Source organism: Halichoerus grypus, chromosome 3, assembly GCF_964656455.1.
Source record: "Halichoerus grypus chromosome 3, mHalGry1.hap1.1, whole genome shotgun sequence".
NCBI lineage: Eukaryota > Metazoa > Chordata > Mammalia > Carnivora > Phocidae > Halichoerus > Halichoerus grypus.
In genome coordinates, this window is record NC_135714.1 from 76,396,691 (window position 1) to 76,423,901 (window position 27,211).

Here is a 27,211-nt window from a genome sequence, read left to right on the forward strand (position 1 = left end):
CCGGCAATACTCTAGAATGACTCAGCCAAATAAGCACCAATTCTTTACTTAATAAAATCTATTTTAAACTGAACAGGTATAAAGGACATCAGGAAAACATAATACCTTCTATTACAGCAACCCCTAGTGTAAATATAATCCCAAATTTCCCATCTTCCACTTAGCCACAAACTAAATTAAATTTCTGAGAGCTGAAAATCTACACAGAGAGTATTACTTTTTCACTAGTTACAAAATGTGGCAGTAACTAAACCATTCTTTGGAGGAACTAATAAAACAAAGTTAAACAGCTCTTAAGTATTCTTTCTTTTAATTTATGTTGATTGAGAACCATTCACGTTCCAGACACTGGGTTAAGCAATGTACCTAACGTAGTGGGCAAAATTATGGAGTTCACACTCTGGGGTCGGAGAATGATACTAAATAAATAATCATACCGATGAATGTGTAATTGCCAACCGAGATTAATTCCCTCAGGAAAGGAACAAGATACCTTAAGAACGTATGACAAAGAACACTGACCTAGTTTGGAAGGCTTACTGGAAGAAATAAAAATCTCAAGCTAAAGGAAGAACAATGAGTAGACGTTGGGGGAGTAGAGGTAGGGGGTAGAGGACATTTTAGGCCGAGGGACCAGCAGTGGTTCTTCAGTGGGAGAAAGCTCATCTGAGAACTGAAATGCCGATGGCTGAGAGAACCGGCAGCAGTTCCAAGGGAGGGGAGCCCCAGAAACGAAGGTAAGAGTTGAGTTATAAAGGTCGGTATTTACCAAACGAGGCAGTTTTTGAGGCCACACGAAGGAACTCAGTCCGCAGCCTAAGAGAATTCAGAAGCTGTTACAGGTTTTTCCAAGAGCCATATCTTAAATTTTGTGTTGTGTTGTACACAGAGAGTACTCAATATATACACATTGAATAAATTCAGGAAGGTTTTTTGATCCCCCCCACAAAAGATCCTAGAGAACTGTCATTAGGTTATCCTAAATTGAATTGGTTATCAGAACCCATTACTCCGAAGCTTCCACGTCAAGAGGCATTCTGAGCTATACATTCCAGTGGTGCCAAGAGTACCCTCACTGCATCCTCTCCCGTGTGCATGCGGAAATTCCAGCTTTAAAACAGATCCCAAAACTGTCCCCATTAGCAGTAGTACAGATGAAAATATTTTGGAAGCTTCCATGACAGTAAGTGAAGGGGTCGTTAGTATTTACTACTCTACAAGGGACAAGGGTTCAATTTAGAATGTAAAGAGGAAATCAGGGAGCCCTAGAAATCCAGCATGCACACCAATAGCAACGTTAGGTTGCAGTCTCTCCCCCCGCCCGCTCGTGGACCCTTCCCTCACCCCAGCCTTCAGAGATTCCCCGGGCGGGGACCTTGGCTTCCCCTGAAGATTAAGGTGCAGGCTTTCTCAGTTCCACTAAGTCAGTGATCACTTGTCCGTCTGCTTCCATTTTGTAAAAATTTGTCAACATCTTTCATTTGTTATGGTCTCCTCAGCCATTCTCTTTGTTCTGTGGGTTTATGCCTTTTGTGACCTTTTTTTTTTTTTTTTTCTTTGTCGTATTAATGATGTTTGAGGAGGGCATCTGTGTGTTTAATCTGAAATAATTAACTGGAACTTTCTTATTGTTTTAATTTGCATTTCCGGGTTGAATATGTTTTTCATCTTTGTGGACCATTTCTACTGCTCCTTCATGAATTACCTGCTCTTATCTTTTGGCTGTTTTTCTTTCAGGAACTAGTCATTTTCTTATCAATTTTAATCGTTCCTCTTTATATTATGTCTGTTAACTTACCGTGTGTAAAATTTGTTGCAAATATTTTTCCAGTTTGTCATTTACTTTAAACTCTTATGATTTTTGTACATGGAAAGGGTTCTTTTAATTTTTATGTACTACAGTTTGTGAAACTTTAATTATTAAAAAGTATTATTAATTTTAAATTATTTAATTAATTGTTGAATTATTACATCTTTCAGTGATTTTTATGCATAGAAAGCCCTTACTTGGCCTGATATCAGTAAGACACTTTTGTTATCTTCACAGGTGTCTATAATTTCATGTTTTTATATTTAACTTTTAATCCATCTGTAATTTTCTTTTCATGTAGTGCAAGGAGAGATTTTAAAAAATAATTGAGAAATATAACATGTACACCATCAAATGCACGAAATGTACACCTATAGTTAGGCACAATTTAACAAATAATTGAAAAGCAAATACTCATTCTACCACATCCCGAATCCTTGTCTAAAAATCTGCTTCTGGGAGAACCTAAACTAAAATCATTCCTACTGGAGATGGTGTAGGAAGTGTAACCTGAGATGGATTTCTGGAATTGGATCATCCACCGGCCAGACCGTAACAAAGATAAGTGGGTTGTGATAACCCCTGCCATGCTGTAGGGTCAGTATTACTAAGAGTCTCTTCCATCCTGAACTGGGACGGCATGCAGGAGAAAGGGGATAAATTAGGTTTATGCTCTATCTCTACCATTTGAGAGATATGGCAGCAGTGGTTGTCATGAAAGACTGCAGATATGGTAGGGCGTTGTGGAGAACCATAGATGTACCCCTGAAAGAAAATGGTGGCTCAAGTCAGCCAACCACCAACTCAGGACACAACATAAAATCCAGAAAACGTCTATGACACCCACCTTCACTGCAGCCAGAGGGCAGTACAGGCTGAAAACCAGGCCTGATGGTGAGCGGAGCAGAATTGCAGAGAAGGCTTCCTACATAGCCCTGGCAAATGTACTACGCTACGATGCCTCAACAAGAGAATACTTGCCTTCATCCAAGATTTAGCCCACCGTTCTCATAGTTTATAGGCATATAGGTAGGGTCAAGTTTCAGCATGGCCCACTTGGGCAAGTACTGTTCTTTTTTGGATACAAAGGAATTATTCACCAAAAGTACTACAATACGTAGGGGAACTTCCATAACTTAGGATTTAACGTTCTAGAAGTCCAAATATTATGCTGGGATGGGTTTCTTAAACTTGAGAGAAGCACGGACCCATAGCAAATGAGGTGGAAATGCCAGAAAACAGCTTTATCAGTTTTAGAGGAGTATATGCTTGAATGGATTTAATGTTTAAGACTAGAGAAACCATTGGCTATGTTTCTCAGCAGAGCCCCAAAAAAAACCTCTTCACCAAATCAAAAAGGAAAGTGCTAATGTGAGGACACTGGCATGACTGAGAAAATTCAGTGACTCCTTTTTAAGTCAGGTGTATAGTTGGGAAAGCTGCCGTGGAATGGAATGATAGGATTCATCCGTGTGAATGGAATGATAGGATTCTGGAATTACTATTCCAGGGGCCAGGTGGTATCACTTAAATGTCAAAGGTAAGGTGGATGTAATTACTATATCAGAAAGCAAAGCCAGAATGGAAATCAGGGACCCAGACAGGGATCTGTGGCAATAGCCAACAGACCACAGTGTTTCCTGGGGCACAAGTAAATGGGTAATATGGTAGCCTAAATAACCCCTCCGCCAAAGATGTCCACATCCTAATCCCCTGGAACTTGTGAATGTGTTACCTTACATGGCAAAAGAGACTTGCAATGTGATTAAGAATCTTGAGATGCGGCAATTATCCTGGACGATCCGGGTGTGCCCAGTATAATCACAAGATTCTCCGTAAGGTAAAGGAGGCAGGAGGTGGAGTCAGAGATGGGCATGTGACAACAGAAACAGAAGTCGGAGAGATTTAAAGATGCTATGCTGCTGGCTTCAAAGAGGGAGAAAAGAGCCGTGAGCCAAGATGTGCAGGCAGCCTCTAGAAGCTGGAAAAAGCAAGGGAACACATTCTCCCTTAGAGGTTTAAGAAAGAGCATGGCCTTACCGACCCCCTGATTTGGGCCCTGTGAAACAGATTCCAAACCTTTAACCCTACAACCCTGAGGTATACACATGTGTGGTTTAAAGCCACTGAGTTTGTAGTCATTTGTTGTGATGATTAGTTTTTTGGATCAACTTGGCTAGGCTTTAGTACCCGGTTACTCAATCACACACGAATCTAGGTGTGAAGGTATTTGTAGATGTGGTTAATACAGTTTACAATACTTTAAGTAAAAGAGATTACCCTCAATAATGTAGGTAGGCCTCAATCAATTAGTTGGAGGCCTGAAGAGCAGAAATTGAGGCTTCCCATAGAAGAAGCCATTCTGCCTGAAGCCTGCAGCGTTAACTCCTGCCTGAGTTACCAGGCTGCTAGCCTGCTCTCAGCGCTCAGACTTGTCGGCCCCCACACTCTCATGAACCAATTCCTTAAAGTACATAAATGTATATATAGAATCTCCTATCCATTCTGTTTCCATGGATACCCTGACCAAAACATTTGTTATAATAGCAATAGGAAATGAATACAGATAGCCAGCAAGGGTATTGTTTGATCTACATAAATAGAGAAGACCAAAGTAGGTAGGTCAACGATTGGTATCAGACATCAAAACAACATTTTACTAATCTTTTCCTAGTTTCTACACTTGAGCAAGTTTGAGCCATTCAATGGAAAGGGGTATTAGATGCCCCGGAGGACTCCTCCAATCCTTTTGCAAATGGACCCAAACTAGTTATACCTGGGAAAGAAAAACACACAGAATATTAAAGGTTCTGTTGGATACAGGTTGTGAGCTGACACTGAGACCGGAGAACCAAAATGCTATCACAGATGTTTGTTACAGTGACAATATATGAAGTCCAGATGATACATAGAATCCTTCCTAACTCCGTCCAGTGGGAGCCCAGTGGGTGCAAATGCTGTGGTCATTTCTCCAGTCCCTAAGTGCATAGGTTAGATGAATATGATTAACAGCTGTCCGAAAGCTCACATTTGCTCTCTAAACCTTGGATTCAAACCCATAGTGGCAGAAGAAGCCAAGGGAAAGTCTCTGAAAATGCACCCCCTCCAAGAGAGGAAATCAGAAAAATGCCACATCCTGAATGGAGCTACAGACATTTAGTATCATGCTAAAGGATGCAGGAGGAGTTGTCTCCATCTATCCGTCTGACTCCTGCAAAAACCAGATGGATTGTGGCAGATGGGAGTAAACGACTGTGGTCCTAACCAAGTGGTAGTTCTGATCTCAGCTGCTGGTCTGCTGCTGCACTTACTACGTGGCTATTGATCTGCTGAATTTACCAGGAAGGATGATTAGAAGCAGTTTACGTTCACTTGAAATGAACAATGGTGCATTCAAGATCTTAACCAAGGATGTTAATATTCGAGTGATAAAGGAACTTGATTATTTGGACCTTTTGCAGGACATCATAGTGATCCTTCTACTGATGACATCATTTTAGTTGGACCTGAAAAGCGGAAAGTGCTTTGTAAAAAATGCCTTTGTGAGGCATATGTGGCCCAGGGGGTGGGAGATAAACCCTACAAATATCTAAGCTCCTACTAAACTAGTGATGATTTTAGAATTATATTACTCCTTGCACCTTTTGCCACTAGGAAAACCATAATGCCTGATAGTCCTCTTTGGATTTTGGAGAAAGCATGTGCCGTATTTAGGAACACAGCTCTGACTTACCAGTTGACTCATGCAGCAGCTAGTTTTGAGTGGGGCTTTGTAGCAGATTCAAGCTGTGGAATGAGCATCCTTGTCCCTTAGATCATATGATTCAGCAGATCCCATGGTGCTAGAGGTATTTGTGGAACACAAGGTTGCCATTTAGAGTCTTTTGCAAGCCCAAGTAGAAGAGTCCTAGCACAGACCCCTAAGCCTTGACACAAGGCCCTGCCATCTGTGGCGGAGAACTATTCGCCATCAAAGCAGATCCTGGCATGTTACTGGACCTTAGTAGAGACTAGACTCTCACCAAGAGATAGTAAGAGACTCTACAACTGGAGCTGCTCCGCTTAATCTGGATATCACATCAAGTCACAAGTGGGGTGGGAGGGAGAGGAGTCACAATAGCAATCCATCATGTTTCGGAGATGGGACATTCTGGATCAGACCCAATCAGGCCCTAAGAGTCTAAGTAATTTATACAAACATGTGTCCCAGGCCCTTATATTACTTAGCTACACCAATGCCTCCCTTTAGTGAGCTAACAGAGAAGGAATGGCTAACAGAAGGAAAAACTGAGGCCTGATTCATGGGTGAGGTGATTTGATACATTTGCAAACCGACAATAGGCCACTGTTGCACTACAGCCGATCTCGGAGAAGGCTCTGAAAGACAGTGTGGAGAGGAAATCCTGTGCGGTTCACTTGGCCACCAGCTTTCTATGAAGAAAGAAATGGTGTATGGCAAGGATACACCTTGATTCCTGGGCAATGTCTGGTTAATCAGGGGCCTGTAGGGAGTAAGATTGGAAGAGTGGAGATAAGGGGATATGAGGAAGAATCATGTAGGTGGACCAGTAGGAGTGAACACAAAGTGTCCAGATCTTTATCTCCCATCCCAAAGCCCACCACAGGCCATCTACCACAGAGGAAACACTGAAAAACCAGGTGGTGAAAATGACTCATCCACTGGAAATCAGCCAGCTTCCCTCCTCAGCTGCCCCAATGCTTGCACAATGGGTCCTTGAGCAGAATAGCCTCACCCGCAGGAGCGGAGGGTGATAGAGGAGAGATAAACATAAAATAAATAATCACACAAATAATCATCCGATAATGATTTTCTTTTTTTTTTTTTTAAGATTTTATTTATTTATGAGAGAGAGAGAGCACGAGCTGGGGAGGTGGGCAGGGGGAGGGGCAGAGAGAGAAGCAGACTCGCTACTGAGCAGGGAGCCGGACTCAGGACTTGATCCCAGGACCCTGGGATCATGACCTGAGCCAAAGGCAGATCCCAACCAACTGAGCCACCCAGGTGCCCTCTGATAATGATTTTCAATACTAAAGTGAACAAATATAATGTACCATTAAAGTGTAAAACGGGGAATTCTGGGGGGTCAGGAAATGCTTCCCTGAGAAAGTAGGAGCTGAAAGTGGAACAGGAAGTAGCCAGACAAAGAGGCGCCAGGACAGGAAGAGCATAGCAGACAACGTGTGCGAAGGCAGACACGGGAAAATGTTTGACACCTATGAGCAAAGAAAAAACCTGTGTGGCTAGAGCACCGCAAGGGACAGGGATACATGAAGCAGAAGAGACAGGGAGGGACCAGAGAGAGCAGGACTTTGCAGTCTCTCTTCAAGGATCCTTTTTGCTGTTGCTGTTATAATAGCTATGTGTCCATTCTCCTTCCTTAGCTGCCTCCTATTCAACTTTCAGGTCTTACTTCCTTGGGAAACATTCTCCGATCCCCCAAATTAGTGTTGGTTGTTGATGTTTGTGCTTACTTTAAGAGCAGTGAAAATCATCGAGAAAGAACCGGACTTTAGAGAAGACTTTACTATTGATTGGCATATAGATGGTATAGGGAAAGTAAGAGGAAATGAGAGCATAGTAGCAAGCCAATCAGGGAAGGAAACCTCCTCAAAAGAAGTTAAGAAAGAACAACCTGAGAAGTAGGGAGAAACAAAGGAGAAGAATATGCCACCCCCAAATCAAGAGAAAAGAAAGTTTGGAAAAAAATGTTTTTGACTGTGTTGAAAGTTGAAGAGGAAATCGATTAAGATATGGCTAAGGAAAATGTCCATTTGACCTAGGAACTGGAGTATTTACACCAACAGAAATCTGTAAATGCCCAAATCAAGGCTTGCTTTATTGTTGTATTGATTGTCTAAACTTAAGAAAGTGATAGTGAAATGTTAATAATGAAGATTAAACTTAAAATTTTGTCAGTGTCTGTAGCCATTACATTATGAATAATATCAAAAAAGGGCACATATTCTTACAATATTGGGAAATTATTATTATTATATTCAACAAAGAAGTTGTTCATCATTAACTCTCGAGCGTTTCCGACATACATCCTCATTATTGTTTCACTTTCATCTTATTCATTAACAGTAATTGAAAAACATTAATCCACATTCAAGTGGGCACTCTAGTTTTTCATCAAATGCAGCCATTAGTTAGTTATGCATACAAAAAAGGCAAAAATTAATGAAAGCATTCTATGAGAGCATCAGCAGCTATATTTACAATAAAGAATATTGAATATTTTATTATTATTTATTAACTGTGTGTTACACACTTTATATTAGTAAATTTTACAATAAACTTCTGTAGGTATACAATACATGCATGCATTTTTTTCAGTTGTTACACATTTACCAGCATACCACTGTCCCTAACCATCCCAATAGTCATTATAAAGCAATGGTCAGGATATACTTACATAAATTAAAAACAAATCCACAAATATGACTAAAATAAAAAGAGATCTCACAAAAACGTGAGAAAATGAAATACAAGGCAAATTACCCATCATAATATGGTTTCTGTGGAAAGTCTAAATGGTTGACAATGGTCAACATTGTCACATTATAAGTGGTCACAGATACAATCTTTAAACACATGCCATTTGAAATTGCTACAGAAACAGAAAGTCTGAAATTTCTCTTCACTTGTAATTTGCTAAATTAGTTCACTTACTCTAACCTTCACATGCAACTTCCAGAGCATTCTGCTGCATTTTTCTCGCTTTACCAAAATATCTCTGCACTCTGAGTTCAATAAAGAATTAAATTTTGCAAAAGGAAACAAAGAAATTAACATGAAACAAAGGTATGTGGTGGTTTTAACACAAGTTCACAAATTCTTTGATTCTTTTCCCTTCCATTAGGAGCTGAATTGTTCTCTCATTAAGTCTTGACTTAGTAACTCACCTCTAATAACTAGAATATGGTAGAAATGACACAGTGTGCTTTTGGCATGTAGATCTAAAACATAGTGCAGCTTGCTTCTCTCTCCCTTGAGTCACTTCCTCTGGCATAAGCAAGTTGATCATGTGTCAGAGGACACTCAAACAGCCCTACGGAGAAATCCACATGGCGAGAAATAGACCCCCTGTCAACAGCCGATGCTAACTTTCCAGCCATGTCAATGAGCCATCTGGGAAGTGAATCTTCCAATCCCAGTCAGGCCTTCAGATTACAGCCCGAGCTGATATCTTGACTAAAACCTCATGAGAGACCTTGAGCAGAACCACCCAGCTAAGCAGCATCAGAATCTCTTACCCACTGACCGTGACATAATGAATGTCTGTTGTATAAACCACTAAGTTTGGGGGGATTTATTATGCAACAATAGATAACTAATACAGATACTGTAAAATTGTGAAGGAGTTGACAGTTCCTGGTGGTCAATGACCCTTAGGTAAATGTAGGCACTATAATGAATGCAATTTTGAACTTCTCCAACCTGAAGACACCGCTTTCACCTCCTTGCTGAAAGACAAATGGTGGTCCTAGAGAGGGAAGAATTCCTAGAGGCGGTGGCATTTGATCTAGACTTTGAATCTTAGGTTACACTTTAGTAAGTAGGAATGAATAATAGGTATCTGGGGATTATTGATTTGTGGTGACAGAAATTACAATACATGTTCTCAGAAATATAAAGTAGCTGAAGAGAACACAGGAAAACTTGTAGAAAAATAGTTCTCAAGATAGGACACATCTAAGAATCCCTTGAAGTGTTTATCTATTTACAAGTTCTGGGCCCCCTTGACAAAGGTGATTTGGTATATGTGATAGGGGCCCAGGAATCTACCTTTTTAATAAATACCCCCAAGTGATTCTCATGCAGATAGATGATCTTTAAAATATAGTTCAAGAGGGGGGCGGAGCAAGATGGCGGAGGAGTAGGAGACCTGGATTTCGTCTCCTCTCAGGAATTCAGCTGGATAGGGATCAAACCATTCTGAACACCTACAAACTCAACAAGAGATCGAAGAAAAGAAGAGCAACAACTCTCTGAACAGAAAAGCGACCACTTTCTGGAAGGTAGGACGTGCAGAGAAGTGAATCCGAGGCGATATTCGGGAGGATAGACGGCGGGGGAGGGGCCTCCATCGACCGCTTCTGGCAAGTGATAGAGCCGCGGAGCACAAAATCGGAACTTTTAGAAGTCTGCTCCGCTGAGGGACGTCACTCTGGTGGCGAAGTGGGGGGTGGAACCCTCGCGGGACAGTGTGGTCTCAGGACCCTCGGGGTCACAGAAAGACCGGGGGTGCCTGAGTGCGGCAGAGCTCCCAGGTATCGGAGCGGGGAAGCCAGCTGCAGAGACGGAGCCCAGGCGCGGGCTCTCAGCTCGGGGTTGCTATAAACCGTGATCCGCGGCACAGTCGGGCCACTGCTCCTCCAGCAGGGACCCAACAAGCGGCAGATCCGGGGAGACTCACCTTCTTCCCCCGAGAGGAGAGGTGCGGGAGCGCACCGCGGGGATCTGCTGGGTTTGGAGACTCCACCTGGGGTCGGGTGCCGGAGATAGAAGCGCGCGGTCACAGGCCGGGTGAGCGCGGAGTGCGGCCAGAGACCGGGCAGACGGGAGTGACTGACTGCTTTTCTCTGGGGGCTCACTGAGGAGCGGGACCCCGAGTTCTCGGCTCCGCCGGGGCGGAGACTGGGAGGCCGCCATTTTCACTCTCCGCCTCCAAAGCTGTACGGAAAGCTTGCAGGGAACAAAAGCTCCGGAGAGCAAACCCGAGCAGATTACTTAGCCTGGACCGGCAAGGGCGGGGCAATTTTGCCTCCGGCAAAGACATTTGGGCACCACGGCAACAGGCCCCTCCCCCAGAAGATCAGCGAGAACAGCCAGCCAAGACCAAGTTTACCGATCAGTGAGAACGGCAGAACTCCAGCGCTAGGGGAATACTGCACATAGAATTCATGGCTTTTTTACCATGATTCTTTAGTCTTTCAAAGTTAATTATTTTTTTTAACTGTCTTTTTTTCTTTTTTCCTTTTCTCTTTTTTTTTGAATTTTTCTTTTTCCCTTTTTCAACCAACATCTTATCAATCCCTTTTTTAAAAAAAAACATTTTTATTTTTCATTTTTAAAGTCATATTCTATCCCTTCATAGTAGTTACCCGTATTTTTGGCATATATATATAAGTTGTTCTCTCTTTAAAATCTTGAGATAGTTTCTTCTAACAGATCAAAATATACTCTAAATCTCTAGTGTATGGTTTTTTTCTACTCCCCTGCCTGATCACATTCTCTCCCTTTTTTCTTTCTTTCTTTTTTTTTTTTTTAATCCTCTTCTTTCTTTTTTCAAACAACTTATCAAATCCTTTTTTAAAATTTTTTATACTTTCCATCGTTACAGTCATATTCCATCCCTTCATCATATCAACCCTTATTTTTGTACATATATAAGTTTTTCTTTCTTTAAAATTTTGGGAGGGACTTTCTTTTAACAGACGAAAATACACCCAAAATCTAGTGTGTGGCACTGATCTATAATCCAGCCTGATCATATTTGATCACATTCTGTTTTTGTTTTGTTTTGTTTTGTTCTGCTTTTGTTTGTTTTTATCTTTATCTTTTTCTTTTTTCTTTTTTTCTTTCCTTTTCTTTTTTCTCTCTTTCCCTTTCTTTTCCCACTGCTTCAGGTCTTTTCTGATTTGTTTAGAGTATATTTTCTGGGGACGTTGTTACCCTGCTAGCATTTTGTTCTCTCATTAATCTATTCTCCTCTGCACAAAATGACAAGACGGAAAAAATCACCTCAACAAAAAGAACAAGAGGTAGTACCGACTGCCAGGGACCTACTCAATACGGACATTAGTACGATGTCAGATCTAGAGTTCAGAATCATCACTTTAAAGATACTAGCTGGGCTTGAAAAAAACATGGAAGTTATTAGAGAAACCCTTTCTGGAGAAGTAAAAGAACTAAAATCGAACCAAGTAGAAATCAAAAAGGCTATCAATGAGGTGCAATCAAATATGGGGGCGCTAACCGCTAGGATAAATGAGGCAGAAGAAAGAATCAGTGAGATAGAAGACCAAATGATGGAAAATAAAGAAGCTGAGAAAAAGAGAGAAAAACAACTACTGGATCACGAGGGCAGAATTCGAGAGATAAACGATACCATAAGACGAAACAACATTAGAATAATTGGGATCCCAGAAGAAGAAGAAAGAGAGAGAGGGGCAGAAAGTATAATGGAGCAAATTATAGCAGAGAACTTCCCTAATTTGGGGAAGGAAACAGGCATCAAAATCCAGGAAGCACAGAGAACCCCTCTCAAAATCAATAAAAATAGGTCAACACCCCGACATCTAATAGTAAAACTTACGAGTCTCAGAGACAAAGAGAAAATCCTGAAAGCAGCTCGGGAGAAGAGATATGTAACCTACAATGGTAGAAACATTAGAATGGCAACAGACTTATCCACAGAGACCTGGCAGGCCAGAAAGGACTGGCAGGACATATTCAGAGCACTAAATGAGAAAAATATGCAGCCAAGAATACTATATCCAGCTAGGCTGTCATTGAAAATTGAAGGAGAGATAAAAAGCTTCCAGGACAAACAAAAACTAAAGGAATTTGCAAACACGAAACCAGCCCTACAACAAATCTTGAAAGGGGTCCTCTAAGCAAAGACAGAGCCTAAAAGCAACATAGACCAGAAAGGAACACAAACAATATACAGTAACAGTCACTTTACAGGCAATACAATGGCACTGAATTCCTATCTTTCAATAGTTACCCTGAATGTAAATGGGCTAAATGCCCCAATCAAAAGACACAGGCTATCAGATTGGATTAAAAAACAAGACCCATCGATATGCTGTCTGCAAGAGACTCATTTTAGACCCAAAGACACCCCCAGATTTAAAGTGAGGGGGTGGAAAACCATTTACCATGCTAATGGACACCAAAGGAAAGCTGGGGTGGCAATCCTTATATCAGACAAATTAGATTTTAAACCAAAGACTGTAATAAGAGATGAGGAAGGACACTATATCATACTTAAAGGGTCTATCCAACAAGAAGATCTAACAATTGTAAATATCTATGCCCCTAACATGGGAGCAGCCAATTATATAAGGCAATTAATAACAAAAGCAAAGAAACACATCGACAACAATACAATAATAGTGGGGGACTTTAACACCCCCCTCACTGAAAGGGACAGATCATCTAAGCAAAAGATCAACAAGGAAATAAAGACTTTAAATGACACACTGGACCAAATGGACTTCACAGACATATTCAGAACATTCCATCCCAAAGCAACGGAATACACATTCTTCTCTAGTGCCCATGGAACATTCTCCAGAATCGATCACATCCTAGGTCATAAATCAGGTCTCAACCAGTACCAGAAGATTGGGATCATCCCCTGCCTATTTTCAGACCACAATGCTTTGAAACTAGAACTCAATCACAAGAGGAAAGTCGGAAAGAACTCAAATACATGGAGGCTAAAGAGCATCCTACTGAAGAATGAATGGGTCAACCAGGAAATTAAAGAAGAATTAAAAAAATTCATGGAAACCAATGAAAATGAAAACACAACTATTCAAAATCTTTGGGATACAGCAAAGGCAGTCCTAAGAGGAAAGTATATAGCAATACAAGCCTTTCTCAAGAAACAAGAAAGGTCTCAAGTACACAACCTAACCCTACACCTAAAGGAGCTGGAGAAAGAACAGCAAATAAAGCCTAAACCCAGCAGGAGAAGAGAAATAATAAAGATCAGAGCAGAAATCAATGAAATAGAAACCAAAAGAACAGTAGAACAGATCAACGAAACTAGGAGCTGGTTCTTTGAAAGAATTAACAAGATTGATAAGCCCCTGGCCAGACTTATCAAAAAGAAAAGAGAAATGACCCAAATCAACAAAATCATGAATGAAAGAGGAGAAATCACAACCAACACCAAAGAGATACAAACAATTATAAGAACATATTATGAGCAACTCTATGCCAGCAAATTAGATAACCTGGAAGTAATGGATGCATTCCTAGAGATGTATCAACTACCAAAACTGAACCAGGAAGAAATAGAAAACCTGAACAGACCTATAACCACTAAGGAAATAGAAGCAGTCATCAAAAATCTCCCAAAACACAAAAGCCCAGGGCCAGATGGCTTCCCAGGGGAATTCTACCAAACATTTCAAGAAGAATTAATACCTATCCTTCTGAAACTGTTCCAAAAAATAGAAATGGAAGGAAAACTTCCAAACTCATTTTATGAGGCCAGCATTACCTTGATCCCAAAACCAGACAAAGACCCCATCAAAAAGGAGAATTACAGACCAATATCCCTGATGAACATGGATGCAAAAATTCTCACCAAAATACTAGCCAATAGGATCCAACAGTCCATTAAAAGGATTATTCACCACGACCAAGTCGGATTTATCCCTGGGCTGCAAGGTTGGTTCAACATCCGCAAATCAATCAACGTGATACAATACATGAACAAAAGAAAGAACAAGAATCATATGATCCTCTCAATAGATGCAGAAAAAGCATTTGACAAAGTACAGCATCCTTTCTTGATCAAAACTCTTCAGAGTATAGGGATAGAGGGTACATACCTCAATATCATAAAAGCCATCTATGAAAAACCTACAGCGAATATCATTCTCAATGGGGAAAAACTGAGAGCTTTCCCCCTAAGGTCAGGAACGTGGCAGGGATGTCCACTATCACCACTGCTATTCAACATAGTATTGGAAGTCCTAGCCACAGCAATCAGACAACAAAAAGAAATCAAAGGCATCCAAATTGGCAAAGAAGAAGTCAAACTCTCACTCTTTGCAGATGATATGATACTTTATGTGGAAAATCCCAAAGACTCCACCCCAAAACTGCTAGAACTCATACAGGAATTCAGTCAAGTGGCAGGATATAAAATCAATGCACAGAAGTCAGTGGCATTCCTATACACCAACAACAAGTCAGAAGAAAGAGAAATTAAGGAGTCGATCCCATTTACAATTGCACCCAAAACCATAAGATACCTAGGAATAAATCTAACCAAAGAGGCAAAGGATCTGTACTCAGAAAACTATAAAATACTCATGAAAGAAATTGAGGAAGACACAAAGAAATGGAAAAACGTTCCATGCTCATGGATTGGAAGAACAAATATTGTGAAGATGTCAATCCTACCTAGAGCAATCTACACATTCAATGCAATCCCCATCAAAATACCATCCACTTTCTTCAAAGAAATGGAACAAATAATCCTAAAATTTATATGGAACCAGAAAAGACCCCGCATAGCCAGAGGAATGTTGAAAAAGAAAAGCAGAGCTGGCGGCATCACAATTCCAGACTTCCAGCTCTACTACAAAGCTGTCATCATCAAGACAGTATGGTACTGGCACAAAAACAGACACATAGATCAATGGAACAGAATAGAGAGCCCAGAAATGGACCCTCAACTCTATGGTCAACTCATCTTTGACAAAGCAGGAAAGAATGTCCAATGGAAAAAAGACAGTCTCTTCAACAAATGGTGTTGGGAAAATTGGACAGCCACATGCAGAAGAATGAAACTGGACCATTTCCTTACACCACACACACAAATAGACTCCAAATGGTTGAAAGACCTCAATGTGAGACAGGAGTCCATCAAAATCCTAAAGGAGAACACAGGCAGCAACCTCTTCGACCTCAGCTGCAGCAACTTCTTCCTAGAAACATCGCCAAAGGCAAGGGAAGCAAGGGCAAAAATGAACTATTGGGACTTCATCAAGATAAAAAGCTTTTGCAAAGCAAAGGAAACAGTCAACAAAACCAAAAGACAACTGACAGAATGGGAGAAGATATTTGCAAATGACATATCAGATAAAGGGCTAGTATCCAAAATCTATAAAGAACTCATCAAACTCAACACCAAAAGAACAAAGAATCCAATCAAGAAATGGGCAGAAGACATGAACAGACATTTTTCCAAAGAAGACATCCAAATGGCCAACAGACACATGAAAAAGTGTTCAATATCGCTCGGCATCAGGGAAATCCAAATCAAAACCTCAATGATTTACCACCTCACACCAGTCAGAATGGCTAAAATTAACAAGTCAGGAAATGACAGATGTTGGCGGGGATGCGGAGAAAGGGGAACCCTCCTACACTGTTGGTGGGAATGCAAGCTGGTGCAGCCACTCTGGAAAACAGTATGGAGGTTCCTCAAAAAGTTGAAAATAGAGCTACCATACGATCCAGCAATTGCACTACTGGGTATTTACCCCAAAGATACAAAAGTAGGGACCCGAAAGGCTACGTGCACCCCGATGTTTATAGCAGCAATGTCCACAATAGCCAAACTGTGGAAAGAGCCAAGATGTCCATCAACAGATGATTGGGTAAAGAAGAGGTGGTATATATATACAATGGAATATTATGCAGCCATCAAAAGGAATAAGATCTTGCCATTTGCAACGACGTGGATGGAACTGGAGGGTATTATGCTGAGCGAAATAAGTCAAACAGAGAAAGACATGTATCATATGACCTCACTGATATGAGGAATTCTTAATCTCAGGAAACAAACTGAGGGTTGCTGGAGTGGGGGGTGGGGTGGGAGGGATGGGGTGACTGGGTGATGGACACTGGGGAGGGTATGTGTTCTGGTAAGCGCTGTGAATTGTGCAAGACTGTTGAATCTCAGATCTGTACCTCTGAAACAAATAATGCAATATATGTTAAGAAAGAAAAAAAGAAGAAGAATATAGCAGGAGGGGAAGAATGAAGGGGGGGAAATCGGAGGGGGAGAAGAACCATGAGAGACGATGGACTCTGAAAAACAAACTGAGGGTTCTAGAGGGGAGGGGGTTGGGAGGATGGGTTAGCCTGGTGATGGGTATTGAGGAGGGCACGTTCTGCATGGAGCACTGGGTGTTATGCACAAACAATGAATCATGGAACACTATATCTAAAACTAATGATGTAATGTATGGGGATTAACATAACAATAAAAAAAAATTTAAAAAAAAATATATAGTTCAAGAAACACTGTACAAAAGGAAAAAGGAAATCTCAGTCTAGAAACATAGGTTAGGACCAGATAACTGGGATTTTAAAGCTAAACTAAGCCATGTGGCTGGTATGTAATAGATAGTGAGAAGCCACTGGATTTTTAAGAAGTCTTTATTGTAAACATTTTCATGAGCAAATAGAGCTAATAGTCTAATGAATCTTTACATCACCCATATCCAGTAATTACTGAGATTTTTCTACATTCACTTCACTATTCCTTTTTCATATTGTTGATATTATGATGAAATACTTTAAAGGAAATCATAGATCTCCTGCTATTTCACCCCTACATGCATCTATGTGTGGCTCCGAACACAGATAGCTTCTCAGATAAAGACACTACCTTTGTTGTAACTGGGAAAAAAATAACAATAACTCATTGGTATCATATAATACTGAATTCAAATTCACATTTCATCAATTGTCTTAAAAAAAAAAAAATGTCCTTTTACAGTTGAATCTGAATCTAAACAAGGTCCACACAGTGCTTTTGGTACTATATCGTAAGACTATCTTAATCAAGAGCAATCCTTCTTCACCTCCCTCTTTTTTTCTTCATGTCACACACTTGTTGAAATTGAACATTTGTTCTACAGAATGTTAAATGATGTAGGTTTGGCTTTTTGCATTCTTGTGATGTCGTTTAACTTGATATAGTATCCTCCATATTTCCTGAAAGCAGGAGGTTATCTTGAAGCCTTAATTAAATTCAGATTTTTTTTCTTTTTTAAACAATACTTCATAAGGGTTTGTTTACTTCATAATTCATGAAAAACCAGGAAGCACAAAATATCAGCATCTTCTACTCTAAATGATGCTACTAAGATTGATGACTAGGGTTCGTGTTGACAAATGGACGCCTTTATTGTAAAATTCCCCAACAGACTTTGATCTAATTGCTCCTTCATTTGTAAATGATTGCCTAAATAGAAATTTTTATTAGGGGTTTCAAATAATCGATTTTTTTTTAATTTTCTATTTTTTCTACTTTATCAGATAGAAATAGTCTGAAAAGAAATTTTCCTGATGAACTAAAGTAAGACTATTTGATTACTCTGAAATACCATTCATATCAGAATGATTGAATAAATGCGTAATTCTTTCCCAAAATTGCCAATTATTAAGGTAAGGCTACAACCAGTGGTGAAAACAATCCATTTGGGCGGAGGATATTTGTTTGTTTCATTTTTTTTTATTATTGTTTGTAACCTGATCAGAACACTGCTTAGGAGAATTCATCATGACTAGGAAATTTTTAATTTAAAAACCTGTAAGAGAATGCATTTCAAGTTAATATTCCATTTTTGGCACCTCTTGAGAAATATTCTTTGAGTTCTTGTGAATGGAATAGTCATTAACACCTAAGAATTTTTAAACCCATTAGATACATACTGTGCTGTGGCTAGGCAGAGCACAGTTTAACTTAAAGCATCATCGATAACTATAGGCCTCAACGCCCTGTGGTATGAAGCTTGGATTGAGATGAATTAGTAACTCCAGACAAGAACAAAGTAAATATGCCTATTAGTTTGGGCTTTTGTTTTTGTTTTTGTTTTTGTTTTTACTTTTCATTAGAGACAATCTCAAACTTACAAAAAAGTTGCAAGCACAGTACAAAAAAGATTTTTACTAAACTATTGGAGAGTAAGCTGCTCTATTATCCCCAAATATTTTACTGAGTATTTCCTGAAAAGGAGAACCTTCTCTTCTTTTACATAACCATAACAAAACCATCAAAAATCGGGAAATTAACTTTGCTACCATCTATTTCTCACACACCATTCAAGTTTTCTCAATTTTCCCAATGATGCTCTTTATTAGAAAACAAGACAGCATAGAATCAGGCATCAGATTTATTATCATGTCGCTTTATCTTCCTCTAGTCTGGAATAGATCCTGAAGCGTTTTGCTTTTTATGATCTTGATACTTTTAAAATTTACAGGCTGGTTATTTTCTAGAAGCTCTCTCAGTTTGGGTTGGTTTGATATTCTCTCTCTCTCTCTCTCTCCAAAGATTTATTTATTTGAGAGAGAGAGAAAGTGGGGGAGGAGGGCAGAGGGAGAGGGAGAGAGATCCTTAAGCAGACTCCCCAGTGAGCGAAGAACCATCTTGAGGCTCAATCTCAGCACCCCGAGATCATGACCAGAGCCCAAATCAAGAGTCGGGAACTCAACCCACTGAGCCACGCAGGCACCCCATCATGCTCTCTCTTGATTGGATTCAGGATATGTATCTTTGGCAGGAATATCATGGAAGTAATGCTGAGTTTTCTGCATCATAACAAATGGCACATAAATTTGATTTATCCCATTGCTAGTGGTATTAACTTTGATCACTTGATTAAGTTGGTGTCTGCCATAGTTCACCATGGCAGTAAGGACAATCTTCTTTCATTTGTAATCAATACGTATTTCATGACTAAGTATTCATCAAACCTTCAATGCATTCATTTATTCTGTTATATTAATAAGGATTCATAGATTATTTCTCAATGGTAGCTAATTACATATTTTGATGCTCAAATTGTCCTATATTTTATCCGTAGAAGCCTCTTCAAGCAGGCTTCTGTGGTCTTTTGACCTGTCCCCATCACACTTCGCACACTTCCTTATTTCTGACACAAGATGTTTTATGTTCATCTGTATCTTTTCTGCCCCATTCTTGGAATCAGCCCATTTCCCCAAGAACACTGGTTCTTTTTAGAGGACAATTTTATTTAAAAACTAAAATCTGAGAACTAGATATGCTCATTGCTGATCCCAGGCCCTGAGAACAAAAAGAACTAGAGAATATGTAGGTACACACACACCTCAGATTTCTATCTGTTGATTTCTACTTCATCTATTTATACATATTGAAAACAATAAATTTATATCAAAATTTCCAATTTGAATCCAACATCACAGCCTTCTCCATTTCAATATTTGTAACTCCCTTGTGTGACAGTGAGAAACCTTACTCTGATTGTCCCCAAATATGTACTTCTTTCATTAATCCTTCCTTATGTCACTAATCCAGCTGCCCATGGACGCACAAGCCTTCCTCCCTCTGCTTAAATCACCATACCCTCCGCTGCACTACCATCCAGCCCCTACAGACACTTGCCTCACTTGATGATTGACATCGTATGCCACAGACCCTCTGCAGGGGCACCCTGCTCACACTACTCAGGCTCCAACCCCAACCCCCCAGCCCTGGGCCCTGTGTTCCCTTCCCCAGCTCAGACGCCTAGCTTCCTCAGCCCCACCTAATGGAAGAGAAAGGAAGGGAAGGCAAGACAAGGAAAATAGCTTCCTGTTTACTCTAAAGGCAAAAGAATGTATTTCACTACACCCTATAAAAAATTCTTACTGTCCCTCACATTATTGGGCCACTCTAATTTACTCACTTAAACATTAAGGCTTGCTTCAAAGAAGCACTAATGCTAATAATTATGTACAAAGCTAGCAAATTAGGATCAATAATCTGTGTATCTGACAAATATTTGGCTACAGCCCATAATACTGTTTAAGCGCAGAGGAAAATGAATATTTGGTGGTTATGCAGTCAAATCTAAAGTACAAACAAAACGTTTGGATGATGTAAGTCCAGGGAAAATTGGGGCATCCTACATATTTAGTAGTGACATTACGTGGAAGGAGTAACTTTCAGCTGATACAGTTGCGAACTGTTAGGAATAAAATGCAATATAAACAACTGATCCTGCCAGACTCTAGCCGTTTACTCTGCCACACCTATATAGAAGATGATTCATCGTTTTTCTGAAAGTTGTAATATGGCACCCACAGCTATTAGCAATTATTTTTTTGAAGTAGCACATTTTATATGGCAGTATTATTTATAAATAGAAAACGCATCATTAGTTGATGCCAGTAGTGCTCAGTCCAATCACCAAAAAATTGGAGAATTTTCTCCCCAAAAAGATGCTAGATGACTTTCCTTTTTCACGTTTTCTTTATTCTCATCAATAGTTTTCAGATTAAGTTTGGGTTTCTCTGTTTTTGCTTTGTTTCGGCATGTCTTACTTAACATACTGATTTCAGCAGAACCTAAACATTTATATAAGAATCCAGCTCTGATCGGTCTGGCTCTTAAGGTCTAAAGGCCAAGGACTGTGCCTACACACCAGCAAACAAACAAGGTTGAAGGAAAAACAGAATTAGCACTCTATTCTACCCTTCTATACCTTTATAGAGATGGAGATAGATGTAGCTATCTCCACAAAGGTATACAAGGCATGGAAGGGTAGGAGATAGTGTGTAGTATACAGTACAGAAAATGTAGGTAGAATACAGTGTGTGTGTATATATATAAAATACAGTGTGTGTGTGTGTGCGTGTGTGTACACACTAATCCAGTCCAGTCCCAGAAATTCTTCTGTCCAAGGAGATCTAAATAGCAGGTTAGATCAAGTCCCTGTGAATACTAGCAAGAACAACTTTGAGTCATTTCTGTGCCCTGCAAAACCAGGTTCTAGGGAGCTCTCTCTTCTGGCTTTTCTTTTCACCATCTCTTCTAGAGGAAGAAACCCCCTTCCACCGCTAACGTAGAAAGCAGCACTAGCACCCGCCGGTTGCGTCCCACTCCTGCGCCCCACGGACAGTGCAGGAAAGCGCCCCGAGGTGTAGCGACACAAGCCAGGGCGGTCCCCGGGCCAGGGCGTTTCTGATTGGCTTTTTGTTGTGAATTCAAGAGGCCTGGGCTAAGGGGCGGGAGCAAGAAGCTCACCTGAGCGACTGCGCCCCAGCTTCGCCAAGACCTCCCGGGTTTTGGCTCTCTGGCTGGCTGTGGTGATCGTGGGGGTGGGAATAGGGGATGCTGGGGAAAGCACCCCGAACTAAGCGGGGGGGGGGGGGCATGGAGTGAGTTAGGCTGTGGTTTTCTGGGTGTTTGCCGGAGAAGCCACGCGCCCTATTAAACCCAGGGCTCCTGAAGCAGAAGGGTAGGTAACTCTGGGATTCTGTACCTTGAAAAGGTTCAGAATTGCAGGGAACGGAGGCGCCTTTCATTTTTCTTTGGGCACTCTCCCCTGGCTCCGCATTTCGTAAGGAGTCCTACTGTGGGTGTTGAAAGTGTAAAATATCCCCGTCTTACAACACTCAGCAAGAGAGTTTCCTGCAGATTACAATCCTAGTTGGCCGGGGTGCTGGGAAAAGGGCACTGAGAGGACTGGGGGATCTGAAATTTAGTGCATTCTATCACTGTACCACAACTTGACTAGATTACATAAAGTCGATTTGGAGCGAGATATGAAAGTTAAGAAATGTATTCTGAGACAGTTACGGGTTTTTTGTTGTTGTTGTTGTTTTTCATTCTAACATTGATTTTAAATAGTGGGTCTCACCTAGCAATTATATAACTATGCAATTACATATCTATGAACATGTATTATGAAAGATTTATATATACATATATGTATGCCATACATGAGAGATTTTACACGTTTGGGCACAAATGGTGAGAGCTGCGATCCGGGCTTGGAGGCAGCAAAGGGCAGGCGGGTTTTTCCCCGCCGGGAGTGCCCTCCCAGAGCCAGGCGCGTCCAGCCCCGCTCAGGTTCCAGCCAAGAGTGCGCTCCGCATCCGCTCACGCACCCCGCGGCTGGCGCGGTGACACAACACTGGAGTCGAATTACAACCCTCAATTAACATATGAATTTGACTAACTTAAAAGAGCATAGACGAAGTGGCGCGGGGGAGGGCGGGTGGACATTGAGCGGGCGCTTGAGTCTTCAGTACGCAGGAACTTTTCTCCGGGTGTAAAAACTCTTTGATTGGCTGCTCGCACGCGCCTGCCGGCGCCCTCCATTGGCTGAGCAGACACGCGACCGGCGCGAGGAGGGGGCTGGGAGAGGAGCGGGGGGTGGGGGGAGGGGGGGAGACACACTGGCGCGTGCCGCTTTTTAAAGGGGCGCAGCGCCTTCAGCAACCGGAGAAGCTTCGTTGCACGCGACCTGGTGTGTGATCTCCGTGTGGGTGGGGGAGGGTCGAGGAGAAAAAAAAATAAGACATTGCAGTAGAGACCCAGGAAGGGTTTTTGTTGTAGTTGAGCTGGTTTGCCAGTACCTCATCTGACTCTGCGCCTCCGAGCCTCTGAGGTGCAATGTCCCGCCTGCTGCACGCAGAGGAGTGGGCTGAAGTGAAGGAGTTGGGAGACCACCATCGCCATCCCCAGCCTCACCCCCTGCCGCAGCCGCCGCCGCCACAGCCACCTGCGACCCTGCAGACGAGAGAGCATCCCGTCTACCCGGCCGAGCTGTCCCTCCTGGACGGCACCGACCCACGCGCCTGGCTGGCTCCTACTTTGCAGGGCATCTGCACGGCACGCGCCGCCCAGTACTTGCTGCATTCCCCCGAGCTGGGTGCCTCTGAGGCTGCGGCGCCCCGGGAGGAGGCGGACGGCCGGGGGGAGCTGGTGAGGAGGAGCGGCGGCGGCGGCGGTAGCAGCAGCAAGAGTCCTGGGCCAGTGAAAGTGCGGGAACAGCTGTGCAAGCTGAAAGGCGGGGTGGTAGTGGACGAGCTGGGCTGCAGCCGCCAGCGCGCCCCTTCCAGCAAACAGGTGAACGGGGTGCAGAAGCAAAGGCGCCTGGCGGCCAACGCCAGGGAGCGACGCAGGATGCACGGGCTGAACCACGCCTTCGACCAGCTGCGCAACGTTATCCCGTCCTTCAACAACGACAAGAAGCTGTCCAAATACGAGACCCTGCAGATGGCCCAGATCTACATCAACGCCTTGTCCGAGCTGCTACAAACGCCCAGCGGCGGGGAGCAACCGCCACCGCCGCCAGCATCCTGCAAGAGCGACCATCACCACCTTCGCGCCGCCGCCCCCTACGAAGGCAGCGCGGGCACCGCGACCGCAGCGGGGGCCCAGCCAGCCTCGGGAGGGGGCCAGCGGCCGACGCCGCCTGGAAGTTGCCGGACTCGCTTTTCGGCCCCAGCCTCCGCGGGAGGATACTCGGTGCAGCTGGACGCTCTGCACTTCTCGACTTTCGAGGACAGCGCCCTGACGGCGATGATGGCGCAAAAGAACCTGTCGCCTTCCCTGCCCGGGGGCATCCTGCAGCCGGTGCAGGAAGAAAGTAGCAAAACTTCGCCCCGGTCCCACAGAAGCGACGGGGAGTTTTCCCCCCATTCCCATTACAGTGACTCAGATGAGGCAAGTTAGGAAGGTGACAGAAACCTGAAAACTGAGACAGAAACTAAACCGCCCTTGCCCAATGCGCGGGAAGCCCCGCGGTTAAAGATCCCCGCACCCTTTTAATTTTTGCTCTGCGATTGTCGTTGTTTAGCAACGACTTGGCTTCACATGGCAGCTATATTTGATGGCTTGCAAAAGCCGCCGCTATTTCAAACTTCCTATGGTCCATAGTGATGAAAACTTGTTGTTGAAGTTCTGTTCTTTCCTCCCACCTTCTCCCCCCGTAGCTAGATAAGGTATAATTCTATGTACCCAAATATGGCATCATTACTCTAGTTCCCTGCTGCCAATACGCTGCTAAAACGTCGCATTTTCTTCTCTGTCGCTGGTTTGTGTTTTAATTTATTTTATGCCCTGGGCATTCATCCCTGTGTGTTGCGCGCACTCACGTGTGGGAGAATTGGTATTCCGAAGTATTTTCTCAAAATGTATCATGAAACGCAAAGTTAATGGCTCCAAAGTGAATAACTTTTGACTATGGAACGTTAGAAAACAGGGAACTCTTAGGCTTATATACTGTATAAACATACCCAGTATGTATGTCGGATCGCGATAATGTTGGCGTCTTTTAGGAAACTTGGCGCACGCACTTTATCAGCCGCTCCCGCTGCGGCTCCAGGACAAACTCAACTGCCAATTGCAGACCAGTTTTGTGTTGTTGTTGTTGTTGTTGTTGTTGTTTTAAACACGGCCACTTATAATCCTTAAGCTCTTTGCAAATGTTTGTTTAAAAAAATTAAAATTTTAAAAAAATCCAGTAGTGTCAAAAGCATTTGGTCCATTTTATTTTGCTTTGTTAATGTTAGGAAAGTTATTTATTATCGATTGTTTGCTACCATTTCTACTTACCTTGATTCATTTTTTTTTTTTACGTTTTTCTACTCGAGATCATTTTATTTTAATTTAGCAAAGCCAACTGCCATTGTTTTATGTATTTTCTTTTGCAAATGATAAAAATAAACGTGAAAATAACTTTATTTGTCACTTATTCCATTCTAATATAAGCATTAAAAACAGTTTTGAAATGACCTTGAAGACTTGAACTTATTCTTCTATTAAATGCAAATCTAAGAGTTTTGAAGGAAAAAAATCTGTCATAAACATTGTAGCTTCAAGCAGTACCGGTGATCAAGTCAGTAAATAAGTAAACGTTAGGTAAAAATTTCTCCAAATTTGCAACCATTTCGCCTCTTCGATAGCCTGGATCTTTCCAGTCTTCCTCACTCCTGGCCCCAACAACCTCTGCAAGAGGAGGCACCTGTTTCAGGTCTCCTAAGATCTCACCAGGAGTAGTGAACTTTACCAAGGTTACCTATTCCCACTTTATAAAAACTTTAGCCAAGTTGAAGACTTTTGCCATGGGTCAAAAACACACAGCACAAGCTTTCTCAATTTCTCTCTCTCTCTCTCTCTCTCTGTCTCCCCTTTCCTCCCTCCCTCTCTTTCCTTCAGTGGTGGGTGGGACGGGGGCGATAGGGCTAAGTTGAAGGCAGGAATGAAAAAGAGAACAATGGAAAAAACTTGAGGGGAAAGGGGATGGGGTTCCTTGATTCAAAAATTAGAAGCCCTAGGAAATTGTTGAGCTCCCCCCTTTTCCCCCCAAACAATTCTGCTTATTCCACTATAGAAGATAACATTTGCTTTCATTTTGTCTTTCTGAATTAGTTCCTATGTAGAAAATACTTATATTTTTGAGTCAGTTGCAGAAACTAAACAGAACTCCCACTCTCACCTCTGGGTCCACACCAAGGAAAAGCCTATTCTGGGTGTTAGGATCAAAGATTTTGAAAAAGCTAATATAGTGCGTGTGTGGAGATGGTAGAGAGGAATTTAAAAAATGTATTCGGCAAACGTGAGAGAAAAACTATTTGTTAAACTAAAGATTGGGCGACGTTCCACTGGATAAACCGCTGAATTTGAGAAGTTGATTTTAAGCCAAATCTTTTATATTTTGTGTCTTCATTAGGATAACAAATTGTGAGAACAAGAAAGCAGGGGTGGGCGGAGGGAAAGCCAGAGAAAGTTAATTTAATCGCCCCAGCATCATCCTCTCCCTCCAGCACCTTGAAAAGAGGAGAGCTCCAGGTTTGCAGTAAAGTAATGCGCGAAGCAGCGCAGTTCTGATCTTGAGTAGGGAACTGTGGAACCAGCTCTTGACTGACCACCTGGGTTTCCATGGCTTTCAGCTGAAGCCGAAGCTTGAGGGAAGCCCAGAGAGAGACTCCACCAGCTCTGAGAGGTGAGCGGTAGCTCCCGACACTTTCCAGGGGCAGAAACAATGCACCTGTCCCTTAGATAACCTTTTGCACCGCTGAGTTTGCCGTGCTCACGATAAACATCAGGAATCTTCAGGCTGCTGAATAAATCAAGCGATTGCTTCTAACACATGTCCATTCCACGCTCAGTAAGTAAACTCAACAGGCATGGACACACCGCAACTTTGCAGGATGAGCACACACATATTTTCATAGTTATTTGGCTTGGTGTGTTTGTATACATGTTTAGCGGGAGAGAGAGAAGACGACCTAGAATTATTTCACCTGTTATGAATCTGATTTGGGTAAGGGCAGGATGGAAAAAAAAAATTAAAGTTGTGATCTTTTTTTTCCTCAAAGTGACCTATATTTCATTTTTCAAAACCATTTATGCTCATTTTGTGTTGACCGGGGGGGGCGGGGGGGAACAACCTCTTCCAAAGTTATTATTTTTCTTTTCATGGACTTATAGGAATTTCAAAACAGAAATGACATTAACAACATCTTCCTTCCCATCTTTTATAAATGAGGAAACTTCTGCCCCTAACTGGTCCCGAAATCACACAATCACAAAGTGTCAATATCCAGACTGGATCTAACTATTCCCATCCACTAGGTCAATGTGGCCAAGACTTTTTTCTCTAAAAAAATCCATGGAACGGAGTTACAGCTAGGCAAATGTGCAGTGTTTTCTCTTGAACCACAAAAATAGATATTTATGTTTTTAAATGTTAGGGGCATCATACTTGAATCAGAGATGATGCAAACTTCATTTAAGGAAGTCATTTTGCATTTCTTCTCAAGAGAAAACAGCCAGAACAGAATGTCAGATTGGAAATTCTATATCACACTGATTGAAAAGTGAGGGTGAATTCTTCTAACTCATCAAGACA

General features: G+C 41.9%; 1 protein-coding gene across 1 annotated transcript; it reads left to right on the forward strand.

Moving 5' to 3' along the window:
• Positions 1 to 22,965: 22,965 nt before the first annotated feature.
• On the forward strand, positions 22,966 to 24,030 carry ATOH1 (atonal bHLH transcription factor 1). The gene has a single exon (XM_036082894.2). It carries the CDS (start codon positions 22,966 to 22,968, stop codon positions 24,028 to 24,030), a length of 1,065 nt encoding a protein of 354 aa, XP_035938787.1.
• Positions 24,031 to 27,211: the final 3,181 nt, after the last annotated feature.